Source organism: Dermacentor silvarum, chromosome 8 (genome assembly GCF_013339745.2).
Source record: "Dermacentor silvarum isolate Dsil-2018 chromosome 8, BIME_Dsil_1.4, whole genome shotgun sequence".
NCBI lineage: Eukaryota > Metazoa > Arthropoda > Arachnida > Ixodida > Ixodidae > Dermacentor > Dermacentor silvarum.
Window position 1 is genome coordinate 78,319,900 of NC_051161.1, and position 16,925 is coordinate 78,336,824.

The 16,925-nt window shown below is 47.3% G+C and overlaps 1 protein-coding gene and 2 non-coding genes across 3 annotated transcripts in view; 1 reads left to right on the top strand and 2 right to left on the bottom strand.

Moving 5' to 3' along the window:
• LOC119461474 (histone deacetylase 11-like) overlaps nucleotides 1–15,195 on the top strand; it is a 43,017-nt gene extending 27,822 nt beyond the window's left edge. Inside the window, 2 exon segments of the mRNA XM_037722793.2 lie at nucleotides 8,976–9,167; nucleotides 14,871–15,195. Coding sequence (XP_037578721.1) covers nucleotides 8,976–9,167; nucleotides 14,871–14,897 — 219 coding nt within the window. The 3' untranslated portion in view covers nucleotides 14,898–15,195.
• On the bottom strand, nucleotides 4,899–4,970 carry Trnaw-cca (transfer RNA tryptophan (anticodon CCA)). The gene has a single exon. It is a non-coding gene; the product is annotated as a tRNA-Trp (tRNA).
• Trnaw-cca (transfer RNA tryptophan (anticodon CCA)) lies at nucleotides 5,417–5,488 on the bottom strand. The gene has a single exon. It is a non-coding gene; the product is annotated as a tRNA-Trp (tRNA).
• Nucleotides 15,196–16,925: the final 1,730 nt, after the last annotated feature.

Sequence of the window (16,925 nt, forward strand, 5' to 3'; positions counted from 1 at the left end):
CTTTGAACAATCTGGAAACCGCAAATATTGGGGTGGCATTGAAGGAGCAAAGCAAGGTTACAAATTTCTTTGAAAAATAATACAGTTAAACCTGAATATAACAAAATTGACAAATTCCCGAAAAACTTCGTTATAAAAAGGATTTCGTTATATGCAGTTTCGGCACGAAAATTCGAAAAATATACGCTTACTGTATTACTCGATTCTAACGCGCCCTCGATTGTAACGCGCACCCGTTTTCCGTGACCAAAAGAAAGGAAAATAAAATCCTTTACAGTACCGCGCACCTCATGCTTTCATACAGAAATGCAACTATCGCTCAAAATTTACTCCCAATACACTAAAGTTGTGATGAACAAAAAAGTCCCAGTTTCGCCCGAAAGGCAAAGCATCGATTGCGACAGCAAATTAGCAGACAGCTATACGAAGTTAGGATAGTAGTTTTATCGGCCGTATTAACGTTTAAACATTCGCTGCTTAACTAAATTGGTAGACCAATCCCTAAGCACACATACTACAGCACATGGTCGAAGCTACGGAAGCTAGGCTCGAAGTGGCGTAGGAGGCGGCCGTATTGAAATGCCGATGGCGATATGGTAGCGTAAATTTAGGGTCATACTCTATTCTAACGCGCAGGCAATTTTTGCACCCGCTTTATCGGGTCCTAGTGTCAGGTTAGTGAAGTGAAGCGCAGAGATTTGTGCAGTAACTAGAGTGGCACTGCGAGCGCAGTGAAAAAAAAAAAACTTTTTTTTTTCCTTCGGCAACATCAACTGGAAAAGAAAAGTGGCTTGGCAGGCTAGGCCAGCTGCAGCAAGCGGCGGGATCAGGTTTGAATGAAGGGAGGGGGAAAGGTCACGCCCGCGGCAGCAAGATCGCTGGGTTGAGAGATGCAGGCCCGCCTCGCGCACGCTCGCACACATGCGCTCACTCTCGCGTCGCAGTCGCCGTGAATCCGAGCGCGCCAAGCGCGCCACCGCCGCTTCGCATTCCGTCGCGGCGGAGAAGGTGCTTCCGGTTGCTGCTCGAGCAAACATGACTAAATTTGGGGCGAAATCTCTAGGTTGTCGGCGGGGAAAATTTGTTATTTCAAGGGGGTCTCCCGCTGTCACTTCGTTCCGTAGAGGTCTCAAATACATGTGCTTCTATGGAGTAACGGCGGGGAATAAAAAAACTTCGTTATATCCAGGAATTCGTTATATGGAGGTTCATTATAAGCAGGTTTAACTGTAAATGTTTTTTTTTTTTTTCATTTTGTTGGCTTATTCTTGCGTGTATACTTGTTACAAACGCTCGGCTATAATGAACGCATCCTACATGACTGTGATGTTCATTATAAGTGGGCTGTACTGTAAGTGGCTGGCATGTATCCTATACAAACCTTCTGTGTGTTGAACAGAGGCAATATTGCCATTACATTCTGAAGATGTTTTCAACTGTATAGTGCAAAATCAAACTGCAGAAAAATGTAGAAAACTTAAAACCTTGATTTCCCTTTTTCAGCAATTACAGTAAAACTTCAGTGTGACAAAGTTAATGTGACTTGGGAATGATGTTATAAAATCAAAAACGCCTATAATGCTTCTGCAAATAACGTAATGTTTATTCAAGAGTGAAGGACAACATAATTTTTGTCTGGGTCAGCTTCACAAGGCTAAGAAAATCCGGAAGAATGTGGCATTGGGCTAACTGGTGATCTGCAAAATTGAACATGTTGTGCATAGAAGAGACACCACAAATAAAAAGAGACAACAATGAAGCGCTTCATTGTTTGTTTGTCTCTCTATCTCTCTTTTTGTCTCTCTTGGTCCTAAGAACATGTTCAATTCTGAAGGAATTTCGAACTAAGGCTGCTCCGAAAAGATTACGCTTGTTCAACTTGGCTGCGGCGGAGCAGCTGGCAACAACTGGTAAAGCCAACGGTGAGTTTACAGTGCTGAGAAACTGCAATGGGCAGTTTCGTAAAAGGAAAATGGCCCACCTTCAACTCGCGCGGTAATGCGCTTACCCTGTAACAATGTGCGAATTAAATTCTGAGTTGGTCTTGATCGCAACAGGTTTTCTGGGATACGTTTCCTTACCCACATTTCTCCCCAAACTTGATTAAATCAGGCGAGACATTGAGATTCACTTCGTTGCTTTGAGGTTTTTAATGCGCTTGGTACTGTGAATGGGTTGAAAAACCAAAAACACTTGTGTTAAATTAAGAATTTTGTAAAATTGGTTTTGTTAAACCAATGTTTGATAGTAAATGAAATGTTGTCTTCAGTGTTGTAAGCAAGCTGGAAAATTTGTTTTTGTTCCTGTGACATGCCGATCGTACTTGATGATTGCGCTATTTAGCATCCAAGTCCTTCAATTGTGCCAGTGGCAGTCCTTGAGATTGTATAAAATTTTGTGTTCAGTCTGGAGCACCCTTAGGCTGGTGTCATATGTTGCCAGCTTGTGTAGGCACCATTCACTTGCTGAAATTTTCCTGCGTACTTATGTCAGAATTTCCCAGAAAATAGCTTTTATGAATACAGAGTCTCGTTGTATCCGATAGGCTATGATACGATCGATTCATTATTGTGTGCATGGTTCATTAGTACATAGAGTTAATGCAAAAGTTGGTAATGTTAAAGTTGCCAATACTAGTTATAACTGATACATTGTTACATAAGGTGTCGTTAAACTCGGTATTGTATGCACACATGATAGCCTCTGCCAAGGGAAGAAAATTTTGCTCAAATTTCAGTACAGTGCATCTTCAAGCAGCCGAAAATGGGGTGTTAAATGCAGTTAGATCTGTGAAATTTTTCTACTTGAAGAAGTAAAGGCTGCTCAGTAATGTGCATCTCTATGCCAAAGTGGTAATTAGATTTACAGAGAATGCTGCATGCCTTGGACGCACATATAATGAATGAGCATTTCTGGCTTATGTATATTTTAGCTGACACCACACCCATTTGTACGCTTTTACGTTAGCTGGTAAGTATGTAGTGGCTTATATGCAGTTTCATTAAATTCTAGAGTATCACTTGCCAGAACTAGCTATGATCTGATTATGAGGCACGCTGTATAGTGGAGGACTCCAGATTAATTTCCACCACCCAGTGTTCCTTGACGTGCACCCCATGCACGGTACACGAGCACATTAAGCCACCATCGGAATGCGGCCATCATGGCAGGGATTGAACCCACAACCTCATGCTGATGAGCTGCGCAATGCCATAACCACTTAGCTACTGCACCAGCTAGGTTAATTATGTGCAGTGAACTCCATGGAGTACTCTCTCTGTATGCTCATTCAGAGTATTCTCCATGGAGCATACTCTGAATGCATGAGCCAAGCCTCATGCTGATGCACTTTCTTTATTTTGAATGCATTTTTGGCAGATATCAATAAGTTGTATTTTAGTTGATCACGGTTCTTTTTTTTTTTTTGCAGTAATGACTGTTCTGTGTTGTTTTGGCCTTTGATGTCTCCACTCGTGCATTTGCACAAGACAGTCATGAATATAAACTGCCAAATTTAAGAACTGAAAGGTGGGTGCATTGGTATCGATTAATTTTTTGCATCACCTTACTGTCGTTACCATTAATTCTTTCGCACTGTTCTAAAATATATCATCATGATGTCATCGTGGTAGCAGTAATTAAAACAAAGATTGGGCAAAAGGCCCTACATAGATGCAGGGGCATGCCTCACTGAGGTAAATGTCATCTTTGAGCCAACTAGCACTCTCATGTGTGCACAACTCACTGCATTTTTTTTTCTTGGCACACTTTTATGGCTCGTTGTAGGGAAATGATGCCCAACAAGCAAATTACCTTTATTGTGGCACATGATTCCTAAAAGTTGAATACTGTATATATATCAGTGTTAATTTTGGCATGCAGTAACATTTGTCTGATTTGTCTGCAGAGAGAGCAAACAAAAAGCATTCTGGTGAGAAATTTCTGAAATTGAGGTTAGCTTGTAAGAAAAAGAGGTTTAGGTGAAACTAAAAAATGTCACAGTTTCGCCCTAAGGGTGTAGCAATGAATGCGATAGCAACACAGCAATGTCATACGAAGTAAGGTGAGCGGCTTTGGTAGCAATATGAATTGTAGTAAACATGAGCTGATTAGTAAGCAGGTGTGCTGCGGCGTAAGTAGACCCACATGAAGAGAGACTCGATGACCACGAGAAGGCGCGTGTGAAACGGTGGTGTTGATGAGAAGCGCTGCCCGTGGGCAGCGCGTGCGAAGGGACACCCCTGTAGCGCTGCACTGCCGATGCACAGCGCATAAAGCGCATAAACGCACAACGCACAGCGCATAAACGATGCACAGCGCATAATAGTCGGACCACATTTTCCAACGCACGCATGTGTAGCGTGCGTTGGAAAATGTGGCCCGACTATTACTAACTGTGGTGTGAGACAAACAAACATGAATAGATCACACTGAATGACTGCAGACAACGACTGTCAAAACGCTGGCAGCAAGCGCATATACGCCGCAGCGGGCGAAGGTACGTGCGGTCTATCGCTTCAATGGAAACTGAGCGGCGAATGCACAGCGCATAAAGGTCAGAGCCGTGTGGAGATAAGAGACGGTGCGAGCGAGCGACGAGCGCGGTTGTTGGCAGAGTAGAAATGCGCCCCCCCCCCCCCCCCCCCCCGCTCCCTCCGGCGCTCGCTTCCCGCTTCCTTGCTTGCGCGTGGAAGATTGAGTGTGTTTGCTCTCCGTGACAGCGTGCGTCCCCGCACGCTTCCGCTCGGGCATACGGCGCACGGCGAAGATTTTATCTATACGGAACCTCACGGCGACGGCGACGGCGACGCCGACGGCAGAAATCCGGTGGAAGTGTCCATATAATTGTTATCGCAATAAAAAAAAAGTTTGATAAAAGTGGCAAAAAAAAAAAAAACTGACCCGGACGTGATTCGAACACGCAACCTTCTGATCTGGAGTCAGACGCGCTACCGTTGCGCCACCGAGTCACTTATTTTCAGGCATTTTTTTGGACGAACTGCGGGTAGGCACGCGCACATTTTGCTGGTGTTTTGCCTGGAGGATAGCGTTTATGCCAAAGTCACGATCTGCGCAAATTATGCCACGCAAAAGGTGTCAGCTGATCGAAGTTTCAACGACGTGTTTAAACACGTAACACAGGGGCTATTTTGGCATGAAAAAAGACACATAAGTGCTACTAGACCGAAACGGCCTTGGTGGAGTAGAATGTACTGAAACGTAAGTAAAATAACCGCTGTAGCTCAAAACTGCGGCCGCTCGATCAAAGTGCATATTGAGAAAGCGGTTGGTCATTGCGATCGTACTCATGAAAGGGGAGAGAAAAAAAATGTCATTCATTCACTTAACTGCAGTACTGCAGTCGGGTAACACGCTTGCGATGGTAGTTAAAAAAAAAAAGGACAAAAAAAAAATATGACCCGGACGTGATTCGAACACGCAACCTTCTGATCTGGAGTCAGACGCGCTACCGTTGCGCCACCGAGTCAGGCGCTGCAGTAGATGCCAATACGACGACTTTACAGTCGGGACGGAGGGTTTCGGTTTCTGCGTACCTTCCGTTCTGTCAGGGTCCTTCAAGAAAAGTATTGAAGGACGCTGGTTCTGTTTTGATGAGTGTGCGAGTTCGCGGCGACTTGCCCGCTTGCGCTGTTAACAAACCTCGTTGATTTGAAACTCGATTGTCTGCGGTGCGCTAGTGACTAGAAAGTGTGCACGACGACAGCATCAATGCCGGACTTTGCAACACAGGCTTGCGTGTGCGTCCTTGATCACGTTACCGCGCGTTCACTCCTTCCCCGTCCCCCCGTAGAATAAAGTACCAGCTTGCGCAGAAGGAATCGTCAGCTCTCGTATTTCTCCGAGCGCTGCGAGCTGTCGCGCGCTAGGGAGCCTACCGCGAGCCCCGCCTCCACAATTTGTTTACCAACGCGACAAATGGGCGCAGCGGCCTTTCCCGCCTACCGCGTCCCGGAGCGCGCGCGCTTTGACGGCGTTTTGGCCGCTCGAACTTTTCAATGCGGAAGGACACTTGACATAACTTCGGCCTCGGCCAACATTTTTTAAGTTCTTCGCTAGATTTACTAGCCATACGGGTGCCAAGTACAGACGTGAGCAGCCTTGTTACAGTCTACTCTTCTTCTAGTACACTGTAGCCTTGTCTAGAACGCGGGAACGGCGGCTTCGGGGGCTCTCCGGAGCCAACTGCTGGCTGGCTCCGGAGAGCCCCGGAATCCGCCGTTCCCACGTTCTAGACATGGCCGCTCACGTCTGTACATGCTTGAAATGGACGAAAACGTCGTTAAATCGAAACAGTGTGACGAAATTACTTCGTTAAATCGCGAAAAAAAATACACGGTTTTCAATGGAATTATAATGGGGAAATGAAAATAGTTCCTCATATCGCGAATTTCGTTAAATCGAGGTTCGTTATATCGAGCTTTGACTGTACTGAGATTATTTTTAGCATTTTGAGAAGTGATTTTAGAATATTTGAGAAGTTGTTTGAATAATTAAGACTAATTATATAATTAGACGGAATGAAAAAAATTATCTGAGCATCTCCAAGCGACGGCAAACAACATTACCTTGTTTCGCTCCAGCTACGTGGCATTTGCATATTTTGAATTATTGGTGCATGATAATTGGGAAGTAAGGTTGCTACAGAAGTTAATAGAGAGTTTTAGAATAGGGGCCCCAAACGTTTTGGGGCCCCAAAGAAATAGCGTCGACACCACTGCGCATGCGCGAGACTCTAAGTGCGTTTGGGTTTTGCGTTGGGCACGCTATTTCGCCGATTTAGCGGGAACCCCAAAAGCAGCCCCAAAAGTTTTGCGTCAACAAACATGGCGGCACCCATCGAAGCGGCGGCTCTCCGAGTACCAAACTCGGCTTGATTCGTGGTTACGCGTGAAGTTAGTAAGCTAGGAGAAGTGACTGCGGTTATCGCTTTCTCTCAACTAACGTGTGTAATGAAGATTGATTCATTAGACGCCGCTGATTCTGAATTCGATTGTAGATTTCATGGCTCGTAGGCCTAACGTGGATTAGCTTGGCTGGTGAAGGCACGTCAAGTTGGTTACTCAAAATTAGGCGCAATAAATCGCTTGCTGCTAATAGAATAACACCTTAATTGCAATTAAACGCAAAACCACGAAAGTCAAAATTACTCTTCCTATCATAAAATGGTATAGCTTATTTTAATATTTATAATAGCTTTTCTTTGACACCGTAGTGGTGCTGCAAGCGCAAGACGGTATTCGCAAACGCAAAGCCCTATTCTAAAACTCATCGCTCTTGCATGCCCCAACGCTAACACCCGCAAAGCTCTTTGGGGCCCCAAACTTTTGGGGCCCCTATTCTAAAACTCTCTACTAAGTTTTTTCAGTTAAAGAATCAATAGAGCGGTCAGCAGCGAGAATAGTAGTGTCATCAGCGTACAAAAAGGGTCGCCAGCTTTTTCCATTTGGGAAGGTTTTAATATAAATTAAAAATAAGAGTGGACCGAGTATTGATCCTTGAGCCTTTGTAATGATTGTGGAATTAGATGGGACTTTAGAAACAAAGACCGCTTGCTCTCAATAAGGGAAGTAATGTTCAATGAATGGTAATGAGTATATAATGAAATTGTGATCTGACATTCGATCAAACGCTTTATTTCAGTGGGATCAATTAAAAGCCAAGGGCGATCGTATAAAGTCCAAGGGCGATAAAATCGTCGCCGTGCGCCGTATGCTGTATGTGCGAGTGAAAGCGTGCGAGGGTGACTCGGCGATCGCAGCTCAATCTCGCGCACGCAAAGGAGGGAAGCGGGAAGGAAGCGCGCCGTCTTCCAGTCGCGTGCAACGATCCGGAGAGAAGGGGGGCGTGCATTCTACGCCGCGCGCGCCCGCCCGAGCGTCTGTATCTTGAAAGCTATCTGCGACGGGGACAGAGTCCGGCCTTCGCTGTGTTTTTGTTGTTTAGTGCGATCGCGTTGATGCGAGCGGCGGCACGAAGGTCAATTCGCTCGCTGCTGCTGCGCTTACTCAGTCCAGTGTTTTGACCGCGAGTTTCCGCAGTCATCGAGTGAAGTGCGTTCATGTGTGCGCGTGACACCACACTTGTTGATTTACTTAGTATACTTATGTTTGCAAGTTTATATGGCCGATAAAATTACTGTTCTTGCTTCGTATAGCTGTCCACTAATTTGCTATCGCAATCGCTGCTTCGCCTTTCGGGCGAAACTGCATCTTTGAAAAAAAAAATTTGAAAGGCTGATATGAATACACGAGGTCTGTCTGAAAAGTATCTGACCATGCCCCTCGAAAAAAGCAAAAAGTGTCGCCTTGTGTATTCGTGTACGGTTCGAGGTGGTTCCCTCGTGCTTCCACATACCGAGTCTCGCGATCCCGCTCTGTACTTTTCAAAAGAGTCACGGAAGCCCCCATCAGGAAACATTGTTAGGGGAGCCATTGCGTTATACTCGATGTCCTCCCAGGTATGAAAGTGCGTTCCTTGCAGCTGCCTTTAGATTTTCGGGGACAGCTAAAAGTCGCATGAGGCCATGCGCGGAGAGTAAAGGAGCTTGACGAACCACCGAAAAAAATACCGAATCACGTGGGCTACGCAGACAGCCGTGTTATCCAGGGTTGCAGTTGCTAGGTCTTCGAACTCCTCTGTCAAATTCCGGGGAAGCAGTCCTGACGACCAGCCACGGTAGATCAGTGGCTATGGCACGAGCTAGCTGCTTTAGCACAAGATCCAGGATTCGATCCCCGCAGCATCTCGATCGATGGCAGACGAATGCGGCCGCATCACGTGTCATGACATTGAGTGCTCTCTAAAGAGTCCCAATTGATCAAATTCAACCGCCGTGCCTCACGCATAATCATATCGGGGTTTTGGCGCGTAGAACCTGAGAATTGAATGTTTTAACCCTCTGGTGCATCGCCCCTCCCCCCACACACCTTCCTTCGTTCTCATGTCGAGCCCAGGGCGTGGTGCAACGTGACGAGCTGGTCTTCCGGCGAGTGCGCAAGCAGGGCCTGCCGGTGGTGATGCTGACCAGCGGTGGCTACCAGCGCCAGTCGGCGCGCGTCATCGCCCACTCAGTGCTGAACCTGTGTCGCCGGGGCCTGCTGACGAGGCGGCCGCCGCACCGCAGGACAAGCGGCACTGCTCAGGAGGTAACCCGTGTATACCGTGGTCAGACAAAGGCCGATCATCAAAGAAAAGAAACGGGCCTTGTGTTTACTAATGTTATCTTGCGTACACATGCAGTGTCAAAGAGATTAGGACAGAAGAGAAAACTTGCGTGGGGAACCAACACGAATGCGTGGGTTTAGAAGTACCGGCTTAACGTACTCCAACATACACCGAGGGCTTTGCTCATGTGCATAACCCTAACTTGGCTCCCCGATACCCTTTCTTTTTTTTCTTCTTTTTTTGTTCAATATCCGCTAGCTTTGGGTGTTTCCTGAATGCTCGTTTGAATGTCCTGTATTGGGGGAGAAGAAACAGTAGAGAGGAAATGGGGAACCGAAGATCTGCGCATGAATGGCGAAACGCCTGACAACGTCAGTGGTCTGTCGCACAGTCCCGATGCTGTCGAAGAACACAGCATTGCTTTTAAAGCCACTTGGGCTGTCGTTCGTCGCTACTAGCAGAGTCATTCGTACCAGGGTACGAATGACTCATGCACGAGGGGACGGTTGCCAACTTTGTCGTGCATGGTCAGCAGTTATAGGTTAGTCAGCACTCCAGTGTTCGTCTCATCATCACATAGATTGCTGTCATCAATGACTGGCATGCAAGCGCGCTTACCAGTCAGAAAGCGCTATTGCGACGAGCGTCCATAAAATCGGACATCACATTAGCTTCTCATTTTGAGCCGTACTCAACACTTGCACAGGACTCGATCATACCAATGAACTGCTAACGAACAACATCGCTCCGATCGCACTCACAGGTAAAGTGCATGTCTAACACGCATTGTAACATGAAACAGCTACACTGCACCAATCATAACCACGACGGCTGGCGTGCGATCATTAATTTCACCACACCCCTATAATCTGCGCTGTATGCCTTATGCAGCGCCGGATACATTGCGTTCACACTCGCATATCTGCTTTGCAGCAGTATGGAATGATCACATTGCCAAAACCACGATCTGATTATGAGGCTCGCCGTAGGCGGGACACCGATTCAATTTTGAACCCCCGGGAGCGTATATTGAAAATCTAGAAGGCATGGCGCCTAGCAACCGCGGTTGAACGCGATTGGCTGTAACGTCGCCGGCGACGCCGTAGCAATGCGCTGCCATTTTGTACTTAGTGCCCGTGACGGATTACGTTACCAGGGGTGCTATGCAGTATGCCCCGAGTTTGGCGAAACTCGGGATCTTCACGAGCTCTGGCGACGCCCCAAGATGAAAGAACTAATGGTAACAAGACAAAGTTTGTCCGTCGGCACACCTCCAGTTTCATTGGTTTATCTAGATTCACTCTGGGTGGCCATCATCCCTTGGGCGTTGCCATATGGGCGGTCGACAAACTGGGGCTCACGCGATCATACGGTCGGTGCATGGTCGTGCATTCTTTCACTTGTTTGTCGTTCCACCGAGTGCATTAGAGGCACAAGCAAGTTATCAAATAAATGCATTTAGTACAATGATATTAGTCACATTACCGTAGGGTATAGGTGTTTTAAAGTTTACAAATTGTACACTGAATGTGTATTAGACTAATTTGTAGTTTAATCGTTTCGCGTTATACCACGAGGGCACGCTCGCCCTCCTCTTTCTTCCTCTGGATTGGATTGGCGCGGCTCGCTACGTGCTTGCGCTAGCATTTCCGAGCACAGATTGGTGTGTGCTTGGTTTTCGCACTGGGCTTTGAACAGATCGCTCGTTGCTCTTTCTCTTTCCTCTGGATTGAACTGGTGCGGCTCGCTACGTGCTTGCGCTCCCATTTCCGAGCTCAGATTGGTGTGCGCCTGATTTTTACACTGGGCTTTCAACAGATCGCTCGTTGCTCCCGATAAAGTAAAGCTTCGAGACGAAGGGAGCGTCGGCTAGCGCAGAAGTGGTTTGCCGCGCGCTTACCGTGTAAGCACTCAGGAATGTCGGAAAACACTCATGCAAGGATAAAAAAACTACGCTTTATTTTCTTTTACATTGTGACGCATCTTCATACTGGCTAGCGCCGAGCGATGGCTTCTAACAACCGCAGGAAAGAGTCTTTATACTGGGTAGCCCCAGCGATCCGTGGCTTCTAACAAACGCAAAAAAGGGTCTTTGTAGCGCACGTGGCCGTTGAGTGCCACCACATTCATCCCAGGTGGGACTTCAGCATCAGTGCAGTTACTCTGTACCCACTGCTGACGAGGTGGCGCTTCACTTTTTGACAATAACTTTATATTTTTTGCGTGTGAACGCCCGTGTTGGTTTCCACAAAGTGCACGCTGTGGTTAACTGTCTTTTAATGCAGATTGAGGCATAGCCCCGTTAGCATCCGCTGAATTTGGGATACAGTTGTATGCGGCCAATTCGTCACTATGAATAATGGTCCCCGGTTGAACATTGGCTGCAATAATGGCGCCTAGCGTCGCCGCCTTTCGTCGGTCGACCTTGAAAAGTAGCATCACCCCTCAGGTCGCGCAGACCATGCCGAAGACCCATGGGCCACCATCTTTAACACCACCGTAGTTTTGGCGGCTCGGCGGAACGTTGTCGCCCGTCATTAGGCGGCCTCGATTGCACTTTTGCTCGCCGCGAAGAAGGCACTCGTCAATTTGCGCTGTCTTCCCGGGGCCACCGAGTGGAGGTCGCGCCAGCAGCTCGTCCCTCGCGACCTTACGGGGGTAGCTCCTCCAGTCGGCGATGGCGTGCTCCGATAGAGGAAACAAGTCTACGGTCTCTTTCAACATCCATATGTCTACGCTTTTGCTCACGCAGTACGTGAGCCAAATCATTTGCCGCCTGGAGAGGTGGTCGTTCGGACGGCCGAGGCTGCGTGTTGGCGCAGTAACTTCCTTCGCCTCTCTGCCCGTGCCGTGCAGCGGTACCTTGTACCTACCAAAACTGATTTCGGCACCTGTTGCACCGGAAGGCAGCCCGACGTCCATTCTGAGTCTTCCAATATAATGTGACTACTTCGCCTTCGCAGGTTGGTTGGTCCGGGTTGAACCCCAGGTGCTCGCAGGTGCTCCAGTACTCCGATGACGGCGCCTGACCTGGCCTGGGGCTGGGGCGCGGTGGACGAGCTTGCTTGAAACAGGAGAGAGCTGAAGCGATCGCACGAACTATTCCTCCGCAGCCTAGTCACAGCAGTGTACGCTGGGAAAGCATAATTCGCCCGCCACCCTATCTCCACACACGACGGCCTTCGCCTAACTCGTCACACAGCCAGCGCACTCACGTTTTGGAAAGGCGAAAATGACGCTGAAACTCGACGTCGGACATGTAGGTGAACGGTTCCAGACGGTCATATTGACGCTTGCTGCCGCTGAATGCGATTACACAGGCTGCTGCTGCCGCCACCATGTTCCCGAGTTCAACTCGAGGGGGTTTCGCGATGTACGAGTTTGGCCCGAGTTCGCGTGTCAATCAAACCCATACGTCACGCCCCGCGCGAGGCATGTAACTCTTGTGCGCGCGCCCACCACGGTTGTGCCACGCCCAACTTATTTTCCGGCAACAGCGACGTGGTGTGGAACTGAGAGGCATCAACAATCTTGACCGCCGACAGAAAATACGCACAGCACACTGTCATCGGTGATGCACTGTAACAGAGAACCACTATCAAAAACAAAGTGGCGACTTTCGCTGGCTCATGCATCTATCTTCTTGGGCTGTGATGGCCCCACAACATGGTTCATTGTCTGCATTGTAGCGACGTAGTGCACAGCAAATACTTATCGGAACGACACTGTAGCTGCTCGCAAGGCGTCGATGCGCCGTGGTGGATGACGATGCTGAGCAGTGCGTAGTGTTTTCCAACGTAAAGGTATCGCAGCTGTTGTTTGAGATGGCTGCTCTGTCAACGGTGGTGTATCGGATCTGCAGTGTCGCAAACACGGTCAGCGCCGAGAAACGCTCGCTTTTTAAACCCAGTGCGATGGCATTTCTTCATCACAAGCACGGCACACTAATTAGTTGCCACCCCTTCCTGCGTTCGAAGTTTAATTTCCTAACTGCACACAGGAGCCATCACCCGCCAAAATGCGATTGCTGCGCTGTCGTTACTATATCTATCTGCGATCGCTGTTAGCTCAGCAGCAGAGGCAATCGGCAAGCACATTGGAGAGAACAACACACTCAAACTCTGCGTATACATGCGAACGGAGGCACCTTCACTGGGCAAGCAATGACAAGCGATGAATTGTGTCACTGCTCGCAGATAAACGGGCGCATTTTCACTGTGCTGCGTCACTACGGACCCTAGAATACCGCACAGCCATTTTGCAGTGACAACCGTTGCTCCCGTCGTTTCATTTGGTAAAGCGGCGGCCTTAATAGCCGCCTAAGTGAAGCACCTGCGGTGAACAACCATGCCGTAGCGCTGCGTTGCCATTCCCCTAATAGTCAGGAAATGGAAAGATCACTGTCATGACTGGCTTTATCAATGATTAGAGTGCCTCGATGCGCGCGGGCATCAAGGCACCCTATCAAGGATAGCACTGCAGTGCCCCTGGCGACTGCTCACCGTATGAACTCCCTCGTGCGTGCGACCCTCTAAAATGTATCCGCTTGTAAGCTTTCGCCTCACTGTCGCCACTCGCGTCAAAAAAGTGCAAAATTTAATAATTCGCTCAATCGCTGTTTGTCATCAAACATTTATGGCATTCCAAACGAAAAACAGATACTTCAAGAAATAAAGTGTTTCTTATTTTATTTGTTGTATTTGAACGTAATCGATTGATGGAAAGTGTAGGCGCTACAATGCACCGCATGTGCCCTGTTCGCATTCGACGGAGGATAGAATAATGCTCGAAAGAGGAGGCACGCCCTTTACGCGCCCTAGAAAGGCGTGGCAAGTGGCTCACGGCAAGTGTGCAGATAGACAGCGGTACAGTCGCGGTATTGCTAAATGGTGATAATACGTTGATAACAATACGCGGCGCTGGCGCGTTTTGCTGCGCACTCTTCTGTGCTTGAAGCACGGAATCACTGTGCCGCGCAGGGTGCGCCCATGTTGTCATACGCGGCTTTATCTCGACATTTCTTTTTGCCTGCTGTTCTTGCACGTTCCTTGCTATCTCCGTTCACTGACTGCCATCAAGCAAACTCGGGTGAAACTCGTGCGAACGAGAAACTCGGCGCATCCTGCATAGCACTCCAGGTGTTAGGTTAGGTTAGGTTAGGCGTTAGGCCGCGCGGCGTACTCTCACAGTGATTGCTAAGGGCGTCGCGGCATCGAGCGTCGCCGGCGGCGTTTCAGCCAATCGCGTTCACCCGCGGTTGCTAGGCACTGTGGCTTCTACATTTTAAATATGCGCCACCCTGGTTTCTTAAAAGTACGTGCACCTAAATCTAAGTAGACGGGAGTTTCCGCGTTCCGTCCCCACCGAAACACGGCCGCCGCGGCCAGAAATAGAACCCGCGACCTCCTGCATAGCAGAGCTGACGGCAACAGTACATAAACGCATAGTCAAGCCTCCGAAGTTGCGGCTGATCAAGAGTTTATGCTGCATGAGCCAATTTGCTCAGGAGTATATAGCGTTCTATTCTATATACACAGTCGATCCTTGCGAGATTACTAATCACCTAACTGCTTCGATTTGTTAGCACTGAATTTGATTCAGTCTGCTATATATTGGTTGGTGCTGGCCTGTATGCCTCTTAAATGTGTGTCGTCTTTGTTCACCGTCTCTGTTGTTCGTTTCAGGACAAGAGCTCCGAAGAAGGCAAGTGATGAGGAACTATGCCTGTTGACTCAATACACCCGCGACCATAGCCACAGCGTTTCGAATTTAGGATAATATACGGGATCCCGCCTATGTGATCTCCCTATACGCCGATCTGTCATAATTTCTCTGGCCTCTAGTTGTTTTGTTCACCGGTGCTTCTTGGTTATGTATTTATGATAGATACATATAACTACTACGTTATTTCTTGCGCGAACTCTGTTTAACTGTACATATAATATAGACACATATACGTCATATAGAGACATATACGTCGTTGTTGGTAATAAACGCTATATTGTTAGTGCGAGTGTGTATTGTGTTGTTTGCACCTTTGCTATACTCCCTGCAACCATGCTACGGCTGCAGTTGCCGCACGACACGATCGACGGGTGCCGACAGGCAAGTTGTACAGGGGCTTTGCGCACAAGCTCTTCAGCAAGAAACAAAAAAAAAGAAAAAAAAATAGAGAGGCACGTCCGTCATGTTGTATTCTTTTTACAGTTCTGTCTTCTATGAAGATCAATTCATTTTCTGTTAATACGTGGTACCTTCCTTGCGTAAGAGCTGTGTAGACGCGATCTAGCTCTGACCATAACATGGACTGCAAAAAAAAAAAAAAAACAAGAAAAAAAAAAACAGCAGCAACCATGGTCGATGATTATCTAAGTCAATGAGAAGCATTTCTCCTAGAGATGGGCAAAACGGCTCACTTCAATGAGCGGCTCGGAACGGCTCACCGGTTCACTTAATTGTGTCACCTATGTTATGCATATTCCATAGCTATTTGGCTTTGAAAAAAAACGATATATGCATAATTGAATAACCGTGTTATTGGTATTTTCGCCATGTTTAGAGAATATTTTTAAATATTTTAAAAGCATGAATTTTTAGTTGTAATGAAACTTTCTTTTGTGATATTGAGAATAAAATGCTTATAATACTGTAACAGGCAGAATGCGACGTACTTTTCTCAGAAAAAGAAAGTGACTTCATCGTCATTACAGGAGCTTTTCTGTTTTAGTGGTACTTGAAAATCAACTTTGGCCAAAATAAGACCACAAAATTATTGTACATTATCTTTCAACTTTATTCATTTATTCACATACGCACGCTCACTATAATATGAGTGAGCTGTAACGCCATGCAAAATGAATGTCGAAATCATTTCTTGAAGTACAATACAAAAATCACACTAAAGATCCACAAAACTGCCGCACGTACCTTTCGTTTTTTTTCTCTTGAACGCACGCGCGATACTGGCGATCATACCATCATACGCCAAGAGAAAAAAAAAGAAAAAAAAGAAAGGAATGAAGTTTTATTACAACTCAACAGATCATTGGCCTTGTTTTAATGACGTGCTAATGATACACGCTCAGAAAATGCACTGAAGTGCATCTCATAGGCGACATTTTCATGACTACACTAATTAGCACAAATGAAGAACAGGACGTAAACTGTGCGTTCACCTGTTGTCTTTAAAGACACGAAAGACCATCTTCGAAGTGTTATTGCACCAGCGCACGATGTGCGATCGGTGAGAGTCGTGAGACATCGTTCGAACAGCAGCAGGCAACGAACGGTACCATCCTTTGCCAATTAAGACTTATTTACTTCTCCCCTCGGTGGCATCGGGGCGGACAAAAAAAAAAAGAAAAAAAAAACCACCAAAGGGACTGCTGCGCACACCACACTGCGAGCGAGTACGAGTAGCGCTAGTCTGCCCACGCCGGCCGCCACTAGTCGGTCAGAAAACGAAACCTCGAAACACAGCAGAAGACCCGGCTCTGACGGCACGGTCCGGCTCACTGAACGATAGAGAACCGGCTTCCTCTCTCCGAAAGAACCGCCGCTCACTTACTGAACCCAGTGTTGCCAACCATTTTTTGGGAAATATCCTACGTCATAGTCGAAATTACCCTACTTTACCCTACACAATTTTTTTGTATTACCCTACATTTTACCCTACGCCTAAAATAGAACAGTGCAGTAATAATACGTTACAGACTATACTTCACAATACGACGTGATAG